The 10,357-nt window shown below is 46.9% G+C and overlaps 1 protein-coding gene across 1 annotated transcript; it reads right to left on the bottom strand.

Annotated features, from left to right (window-relative positions):
• Window positions 1-8,351: 8,351 nt before the first annotated feature.
• Window positions 8,352-10,090, bottom strand: LOC119185098 (uncharacterized). Its single transcript, XM_075876305.1, has 2 exons — window positions 8,798-10,090; window positions 8,352-8,753 (listed from the first exon to the last, which is right to left on the bottom strand). Exons 1-2 carry the CDS (start codon window positions 10,088-10,090, stop codon window positions 8,352-8,354), a joined length of 1,695 nt encoding a protein of 564 aa, XP_075732420.1.
• Window positions 10,091-10,357: the final 267 nt, after the last annotated feature.

The following is a 10,357-nucleotide window of genomic DNA, read 5'->3' as shown; positions in this document are numbered from 1 at the left end:
AAAGAATGTAGACAGAGTGTGCATGCACATGAAAGTTGGACGTGTTTGCTATGTTGCTGATATACAAAACTTGATTGAAAGAGACTGATTACAGGGTGTCAGTGACACATATAGCCAGTCCAATTTGAGTTTGGCAATCGTAGGACAACGAAAAGTTGACTATTCTTGATCTTTTATATTGTTGTTGTCTTCATAACTGATTTTTTACTATGGTAGGCAGTTTCTTGTGTTTTTTTTCTTTGAAGTCAAATGTCTTGGCCTTTATTAGTCCATGCTTTTTTATTTATAAATCACGTGAATATTACAGGCAAGTATTAAACAGGTCTGTGTCACCGCTTGGGCTTTGTGAAAAGACACACCTGTGGATAACAGACGCCGATATCAACATATCAGCCAAATCTTGCAGCTGTGCACGGCAAGGAGAGTTTAGAAGCAGAGTGGGAATTTACAAATTTCTCAAGCGACCTCTATCACATAGATGACTGCGCTCACTTCGCATTTTCGGATGTCTGTATGTGGTGTGAAACAACTGAGAATATGCTATTGGCCTATAGCCAACATAAATCAAGAGCAGGTTTCAATCGAATGTGCTTCTTGCCACAGGGTGCTGCCACATGCGGGCACTGCTGTCCAAAATCTTCTAACAATGCATAGTCACATTCGCACATAGAACCACAACACAAAATAGCTACCATGTTTCTTCAAGCACTCTCTAGCTCACAATGTGTTCTGACATAACGCATTTCTTTAGTGTACTTCCTCCCTGTGGTTTTCAGCGCACCTTGTTGGGACAGACGAGAAAAAAAAAAGCGGTTGAAGTGCTCAATGAACCCCTCAACTTGTTTCAAAATTTTTGTGGCAGTGGATTTGCGAGGCAATGAATTTCGACTTTGAGGTCATTTAATGATTAGTTTGAGAAGCTTTTCATTGTCCTTTTACCGATCTCTTCCAGTATGGATTATGACACTAATATAGGCGCTCATCATTAAAGGCAAAGCACTATGTGGAAGAAACAGCTGGGGGTGGCTTGGGTTGTGAAAGAAAGAAAATGCAGCACCACCTAGACACTGAGGCTTTCAACTCCACGCCATTTGAAAAAAAAATTATTGTATCGACATGCTCATTTCACAGTAGTGCACTGATTATGAAATTATATCTGGAGATACTTACTGGCCCTTATTGCGTTTGGCGGGCCACCATTTTGCTGCAGCTGCCAGTGTGGCAAACCCCGGTCGCAACACCCTATAAGCTAAATATTTGGAAATTATGTTAGTATTGCTACGTGATGAGAAGTGTTGTTTGTATTGTTTCAAGTTAAGTTTGTTTTGCTATATATATAGCAAGGACGTCTTCGCATAAATAAGACTCTGTTGCTTCTGCACTTCAGGTGATTTGGATACGCTTGCCGGTAGTCAATTTGTCCGTGGTGGTAGCAGTTTCTTGTGTTTAATATTACAGTCCATGTTATCGTAGGCGCTACACCACAAAACATAACAATGACCTTTCTTTGCAGCTGTCCTGAGGCTAACCTTAATGCGAAACTAGAAATAATGGACCACCAGGACAGCGACACAACTATTGACAATAGTGAGTGATGGAAGCTTTTTCGTTATTATTGTAGCACGGGAACATACAGCCCCTCGCTGTTCCTTGAAGGACCTAATTTGTCAGCGTTACTTCATTGGTTTGAAGAGATTGGTATATACGAGATGTGTATCTATGCGGTCCTGCTTCGTAGTGTTGTGGTAAAATATAAGATAGTCATCATCATCTTCAGCCCGAGAAAGGCCTCTCCCACCAACCCTATCCTGTGCTTGCTGCTGACACTTTATACCCGCACACTTCTTAATCCCATCTGCCCACCTAACTTTCTGTCTTCCTCTAATGCTCGGAGAATTTTGTGCAAGGTATGTGTATAGTAACAAACCAGAAGGTGTTTTCAGAGTCACTCAAAGAAAACATCAAGCTGTCTTGGTAACATTCATGTATACCCATCAACAGAAGTGTCCCTTTTCATGTATACCCATCATGTATACCCACCAACAGAAGTGTCCCAACAGAAGTTATGCACAGATGCCTGACAAACTAGCCAGAAATTCTGGTCAAGCCTCATGCTCGAAACAGCACTGCAAAAGTTCAACAGCCTCTTTAGCTGATCGGACTGGTGGCAACACTGTACTGGCAATATTGTCATCACATTCATCGCTGGAAGGTTGATTCTCATCTTGCACTTCGGCAATCATTTCCTTGACAGTCTCCTCACGATAGGTACGAACATTTTTATAAACTGATTCCTAGTCCTGCAGCGTGAAAGGGGCAGAGGGCACGACCTCACTGAATACTGCCTCAATGTCGGACTCAGCAGGGCTTTCTTCTTCATCAGGTACTGCTTCTTGCACTTGAGAGCTAGCATGGTGAAAGAATCTGTGTATTGTTGTTGTCTTCACTTGCTCCAAGGCACGAGCCAAAATGTGGATGGCTGCCAATAAATCTATGCTGTAGGATTTCCCGCTGTCTGCACGAAGCAACATTCGATGAAGCAATTGTCTGCGGTAATGAACTTTAATGTTCTGCATAACCCCTTGATTTATCGGCTAGATCACTGCCGTTGCACTGGCTGGCAAGAACTCCAGAGTGATGACTTGGAGTCTTTCAACATGACCGTGGGCTGGGCAATTATCCATGACGAACACAACCTTCCTGTCTTGCCTTGTAAATCTTCCGTCTTCCTCCCGTAACCAGTTTTCGAAAATACTCATGGTCATCGACCCTCTTCCGTTCGCATGGTATACGCAACAGGAAGTGTCAAACGCCTGTGAAACAACGTGGTTGCCTTGATTTTTCTATTACCAATATCTTCAATTTCTCATCTCCTGCGTTGTTTGCACCACCTGCATAGTGATGTGATCTTTACTGCGTTTTCCTCCACTACAGGCTTCACCTTTGAAGGTGAGTCTTTGACGGAAGCGCTTTATAAAAAGTCCCATCTCGTCGACATTGAAGACGTCTCGTGGCTCAAAGCTCATCAAATTTTTTTTTGTACCGCCCCTATCGCTTGTCGATACAAATGTCCCCCGTTGACTGCAGCACTCTCACTTCAGATTGCTGTGAAGACTAGGCCATGGCATGTTGTTGAAGTGGCTGAGCGATCCGTCGCTTAGGACGAAGTTCTCAACACCCATTTGCATGACCATCTCTCGAGCTTTCTGTTCAAGAATTGGTCCGCTTATGGGCAAATTGGAACTTTGTGCTCGCTTGAACCACAGAAAAATAACCTTTTCGTGTTGTTCGTAAGCCATCGTCCGCATGCGCATTCGTTTAGATGTAAAGGTCCCGTTTTTTCAAGCGCCTTCAATCTTTTCTCTGTCTTTACAAAAACGCGACAGCGGCGATTTCGGGATGTTGCATTTTTTCGCCACCTCCGTCTTGGGAAGGCCGCTTCGATCGAGCTCCTGAAGAATTTGCAGCTTTTTTTCAAGTGAGAGTGCATGGTGCGGCCACTTCCTTTCTATCGAGCTGAAATAACGCCATGATCTACTTCGCTTAGCCACACAAATAGGCCTAACACACAACTGACTCGCCGACTCAGCTCCCACAGAGCCACAGCCACCACAAGCAAGAATGGCTATTGGATTGGCTTGTCTCGAGGTGTTGCCATGGTTGTGAGACTACCTTTGGCCTGAACGAGTCTATGCTGTGTTTAGAGTTTGTGCCGTTTAACCGTAGGTGACCATTAAGCACTGTTTCGATTAACCGATGAATTTTACTGCGCAACACATAAAAATCCAGCCACATGAGCCCGTTTAGTTCCGTTAATGAGGCATTTTCTTTAAGCAAGTTTTGTTTATTGGGAGTCCGGTGTACTTAGTCGAATACGTTCATTGTAAACTGACAAGTACTTGAGTCATTAGGAAGGCTTACTGAAATATTTGCAGCATGAAAATGGGAAAAGCAAGCAGAAGTAAGAGATGGCTGCAATTCTAATCAAGTCATAGGAATGTGTACAAGATGCTAAGCAGGCAATATTTCATCACCTTATTTAGTATAGTTCATAATCATCACCCAGCACCAGGAGTGGCGTGTCACTATAAAAGACAGACAAACATCTCCAGCAATATTTTAAATCTTTTTTTTCACTATTTCTTTCTCACCTTTAAATCCTGCGCAACATTTTGGTAAACCTTATTGTCCCCATTGATCCCATGCTTGAAAAGACGTGAATTTTAGAATGGTCGACTTGCCAACGTTCTCATTTACGCCAACTACTTCTCTAGAAGATGGTAAATTATGCACTTCCTTTACAGACAATCCCCATGAATAATTGTGGCACAATGACGAACATTTTCTTTCAGATTTTCTGCACACGTCCGAAAATGCATCCGATCTGCTGCCAATTCCATTGCCCAGCAGCGATGCCTGTGATGTGGTTCCCAGAGCCCGAAGTGTGCACAGGAAGGCAGCTGAATCTGTGATCAACAAAATGAAGTAATGGAGCATTCGAAGTGGGGCTAGAGACTGGATTATAGGCAAATGCCTATTTTGGTCCTTGCGTTCCTATTGTGGCATTTCGATATATGAGCTCGAATTAGAGGTTAAGAAGGGCTGTTATAGTGTTTTTGTAGTGCTTATAAATGCCTATTTTCTAAATAATTGCCTATATGAGCACTATTTAAGTCTAAATTTTGTTTTTGAGCATGATTTAAAACCGTTATTTATGTAAAAAAGGCAACATAGCTATTTTCAAACACTATTAGCTTCAACGAAGTCCTCTATTTCTAACAACTTCCGCAAAAAAATGCTAATTGCAGTGAAATGGCACTCGCTGCCCAGCTTACGCCACAAAGCTGACATGCTGTGAGTGATTGTACGAAGAGCATGAGGAGTGCAAAAAACTGCATTTCTGCAGCTCTAAATGGAAGCACATTTCAGCGTCTGCAGGGGAATGGGTTGAAAGAATTGAAGATGGGATAACAAATAAGAGTGGCATCTATGGACGAGGATACGGCGACTGTCTTCTACAGACAGCTGTCCAGTGTCTTGAAAGAACCAAAGAACTGCCGTAAAAACCTAAGCGTTGTGGTAAGAAAGAAACAGCAGGTTTTTTCTGTGTAGCCACGGGTAGTTGGAGAAGGAATGAAAAACCATGGAGGGCCAGACATGGAAGTCTCATGTTGATTCAGTGGTGGTGAAGGCCGCCGAATCGTAATACTATACACAGCGAAGCGTGAGACAGGTGCTGGCATGTTTACAATCAACGAGGTATATTGCATACATTCACTCTATGCCTGAATACACTTGTGCCGTACAATATTCTTTGGTATATGTCAATATGTCATGCTTTCTGTAATGAAAAACATGAAGAAATACAAAACAAGGCTGCAAGGTTTTCTCTAAGCCATTACTCAAATATTGACAGCTGTACCAATATGAAAAATGAACAGGTATAGGCCCGAACTCATCATTGCGTTGAATTTAACTGCGGTTAAAGCTCCTATGTCAAGGATTTATTGGTAAAAATTACATTCGAAAACAAATGTACCTAAAAGAGAGTAATTTTAAGCATCAATTGAGGTGTGTTTTCATTGACATTGTAACGCTGCAGTGCTTTAGAATAAAACAGCGACTTTTGTTTTGTTTGCAATTTACTTTTTTAAGCACCCCTCTTTAGGTGACCTAAGAAGTTGTTGTTAGACACTAGAGGTCCTTGCGTGCCCAATGAAAAGAGTTTTACTTCGGTGATTTTTTAAATTGGTTCGCAACGAGTCATAAAACCATAATGCAAAGAAGCAAGCTTGGATCCCTTGCCTCTCATCCTAGTAGCCATCCCGAGCCTAATTCCTTCCCTGCTCTCTTCGCTATCGAAGCTGAAGGATCACATGATGCATATGCACCAAGAATACCATGCGTAAGCAAGGTCACACTCGCATGACGTGCCCTAGCCTATTTGTGCACGTACGTCATTATTTGTGACGTACGTCATAGCCTATTTGTGCACGTGTCATTTGAGATTTCAGTGTTGTGTATTATCCGCTAATGTGGGATGGATCAGTCAGTGCGCGCACTTTAGGAGAGGCTGGCATAGATCATGTATCGTGACCGCGATACACGACATCGCATCGTTGTAACTGCGATCGGAGACGACTCACCAAACACAAGCTAAGCCTTGTCAGGGTTGGAGAAGGCACGATGGAGGAACGACATGAATACGAACAGGAGCGAAATAGGGGAGTACTGGTAGTTATAGTATAGAGTAGTTGTAGTAGTAGTGGTAGTATACGTGAAAAAACCACAGTATGACTAAGAGAGATGCCGTAGTGGAGGTCTCCAGAAATTTTGGCCATCTGGTGCCCTTTAATGTGCACTGCACATCGCGCAGTACGCGAGCATCTAACTTTAGCCTCCGTCTAGATGCAACCGCCACGACCGGAATGGAACCCACGGCAATCGAGTCAGCAACGAAGCACTGTAGCCACTGGTTTACCGAGGCGGACATGAAAAATGGCCGATTAGTGTATAGCATCTCGCGACAAGTGAAAACTAAAATAAAGATAATAACAAGCTGAGATTTCATTTGTCTATTTTATTTTTCTCAGCTTTCATTCATTATACTCAGTTTTGAAAGGCCAGCACAAAGACGCAGGGAAAAGAAATACATAGAGACAAAGAGCGCTGCCTTTCTTTTTCCTTTGTTCTTCGCTTCCCTTTCAAAATGATATGAAGCAGCTAGCCCAAACCAAAGTACTCCTCAGTCATGCTACGCAACAGAACACACAAAGTACACATGCCAACTAGAATAATATCTCTTGTAACTAGACCTGGGCACCGGTACGAAAATTGCTGGTGGCAGCGAGTGACCGGCGCGGGGCTGATTGGTGGTGCGGGGCTGATTTGTGGCGCGGAAGGGGGGTGTTATTACTTTACAGTCCAGAGTAAGGAGAAGAGAGCAAAGAGCTGTTTGAATTGAAAAAAATGGAAAAAAATTTACCAATACCATGGAAATATGTACTTCTCCTTGAGCAAAGCTTTGTATTTATAGATTTCGCTTTGGTTCTCTGCAGCACGCTGGTGGTTTTCCGTGGCTCCGGAGTAGAACATTGGAAACCGCCTTCATTTTCTTGTGCTGCCCCTTGCCCTTTTTGGAAGGAATTTGATGAGGGCCGGGAAAACCGCCATTGCCAGGACGGAAGCATACCATGTAAAGAAGCGCCTTACTAGCTTTCCGCTAGGGAAGGAAGCATGCGCTGCCGCATTGGGAAGGGGCGAATTGGACCCACCAAAGTCTGTGCCTCAGTTTCTCATGAAGTGAATATCGTCGTAGTGAGTTACGAGCAAGTGTGAATACCTTTTGCCTTGACTAGCTCACACATAGTCAGCACTGCAAAATAAGGTGCAAGGAAAGAACATCGGCATGCAGCAACATGTGACCGGGTGCTAAAGTGACAGGAAGTCGCTATAACCGAACGAATTTTGTCCGAAGGAGCAGTAACGATGGATATAGCTGCCCGGTGATGAATAAAACAAAAGTGTAAGATTTCGTGTGAAATGCTGCACTCAAATGAGCGTAACGTTCGCATGTGCCCTGTCATGTATTCATCTGACTTTCAGCAAGAATGTGGCTCATGTCCAAGCACAGTCAATTGTTTTATGCCACAGTGACACTAAAGCAATGGTTACCGTAGTGACAAAGCAAATAAAAGAAGGTACGGAAGAAAAATATTATTAGAAAGGGTCTTTGTGCAATATATATATATATATATATATATATATATATATATATATATATATATATATATATATATATATATATATATATATATATATATATATATATATATATATATATATATATATATATATATAAGTGAAATCTCACAAACAATAATGCCAAGGAATGCATAGGGGAAGTTACTAGAACCACCAACCTAATGTAAATAAGAAGAAAAAAAGTGGGTGAAAAATAACTTGCCGTGAGTAGGAATCAAATCTACGACGCCCGAATTACGCGTTCGATGCTCTACCACTGAGCTATCACGGCGGCTATTCCCCGAGCCACTTTATTGGGTTTATATGTGAATTTAAACGTGGGAGTGTCAGTCAGCGCCATCTGTGTGCAAGAACCAAACCTGTGACCTTCGAATATGTTGTTAGTGGTTCATGAGGAAAAGGAAGAAGGCACCTAATTTCTGTCTGCCTACAGGCGACACGGCGCAGTGCTTTTGGGGTGGGGTGGGGTGGAGGGGGATGAAAGAGGATAGGAGAAATAGTGTGTGGTGTGTAAGGAGGGGTGTCCGGTCCGCTTCAGCGCGAGCAGCAGGCCGTCGGCAAGGGCAAAGGCAGCAGGACTCCTGGGATCAGCGGTAGGCAGCAATTCCTGACTCCTCCACGAACTCCGCCAAGCTGCGGAGTGCTGCTGGATGTGGACGAGCCGGGAACAGCAGGTTTTCCAGGGTGGAGACGGGCAGACCCTGTCTCCTGTAGGCCGTGTAGGCCCTCAAGCGTTCCTGTGCTAAGTCAGGGCAGGCACAGAGGAGGTGTTCGAGGGTCTCTGGGTCTCCGCAACGGGTGCAGGCCGGGGAGGAACAGAGGCCCTTGGCGTGGCGGCGGGCCGCCGTCCACACGCAGCCAGTCCGCAGTCGCAACAGGGAGGCCCGTTCTCTCCTGGTGAGGCCCGTCTCTGGGAGAGGCTTTGGTCCTCGCCCGCTGGCCACCCTCGGGTCTGGGTGGACTGTGATGAGGAGCCTCTTGAGACGGGCCTGCGAATAGTCCCTGGCCGCCACGGCACAGGAGTAGGGAGTACCAGGCTGGTGGGCAGCCTTGGCGAGGGTTTCTCGTTTCCAGCAATGGCCACGTGGGAGGGCAGCCAGTGGAAGGAGACGGACACCCCGGTGTCAGTGAGGGTGCGAACCTTGGCTCTCAGGAGGCAGGCCGTCAGTCCAGCACGGCGGGAGTTGGCCAGGGTCTGCAGGGCCGCCTTGCTGTCACACAGGACCGCGGCCGGCTCAAGGGGGATGTCCTCAGCCAACAGGTCTTCCGCGAGATGCAGTCCAGCCAATTCCGCAGCCGTGGAGCTCGCCGGGAAGGGTAGCCTGCACTGCCTGCTGTTGGCTCTAGACGGGATTACGCATGCGGCCGCTGCAGTCCCGTCTGGCATCACAGATCCGTCCGTGAACACCCGCAGCCGTCCCTCCAGTCGTTCCTGGAGCTTGCAGGAGGCCGCCTGTTGCAGTGCAGCCGCAGGCGTTCGTCGCTTGGTTGCCCCTTCCAAGCAGAGGTGGACCTCTGGTGGCTGGTGGTGAGGCGGTGGAGAGGCAACCGGGACTGGCGGATCTGGAACCACCTGGTGGTAGAGCAGGCAGAGGCCTCCCATCCGTGATGCTGGCTGGCTGCGGAGACGCTCCAGGAGGGCCCTGCCGTCGGTGGCGCGGTGAAGGCGGTCAATGTGGCCCAGCGCACGTTGGAGCATACGTAACGTCAGGGGCCACTCTCCTGCCTCCGCGAGAGTCGCTGCCACCGGCGAGCTTTTGGGAAGCCCCAGGATGGCCCTCAGTGCACCCCTGTGGAGTCCCTCCAGCAGGCTTCTCCTGGCCGGTGTCAGGCTCACCAGCGGGAAGGCGTACAGGAGGACCGAGGACGCCGCAGCCTGGTTGAGCTGGAGGGCCCACTTGGTGGAGCAGCCGCGGCCACGCAGCTGCAGCCTGCTGATGGCGCCCTGGACGCGCCGCACCTTGGTGGCAGCAGCCTTGGCAGCCGGGATCCAGGTGAGTCGGTGGTCGATGGTGAGCCCCAGGTACTTCACCACCAACCTCCAAGGCAGGCTGCGATTGCCAATCCTCAGCCGTCTCACGTGGGTGTGGGCTGCCGCCAGCCGGTGAATCAGCAGGGCCTCAGTCTTGGTGGCAGAGACCTTAAGCCCGATGCCTCCGAGGTAGGTTATCACTGCATCGAGGACCGCCTGCAGTGATCTCCTGATGGCCGGGATGGACCGCCTTGGTCCCCGGACCCAGAGTGCCACGTCATCTGCGAAGACAGAGCAGCGGGCCGGGAACCTGGTGTCTGTTGGGAGGGACGCCGGAAGTCCTGCTAGTGCCATGTTGAAGAGGAAGGGGCTCAGTACTGAACCCTGTGGGACACCAGCAGTGATGACCCTGGGTTGGCTGGTAGCCCCTCCAACACGGACGCGGAAGGTCTTCCCGGACTTCGAATAACGCTATCGATGCTCTACTACTGTGCTAACACGGCGGTTATCCTCCCAGCCACTGTATTGGGTCCCTGCCCACAGCAAGTTATCTTTTCACCCAGTTTTCTTTCTTCGCATTTACATTACAATTCGTTCTAATAACTTCCCTTATACTTTCCT

The sequence above is a fragment of the Rhipicephalus microplus genome, chromosome X (genome assembly GCF_043290135.1).
Source record: "Rhipicephalus microplus isolate Deutch F79 chromosome X, USDA_Rmic, whole genome shotgun sequence".
NCBI lineage: Eukaryota > Metazoa > Arthropoda > Arachnida > Ixodida > Ixodidae > Rhipicephalus > Rhipicephalus microplus.
This window is presented reverse-complemented; position numbering and strand designations above follow the sequence as displayed.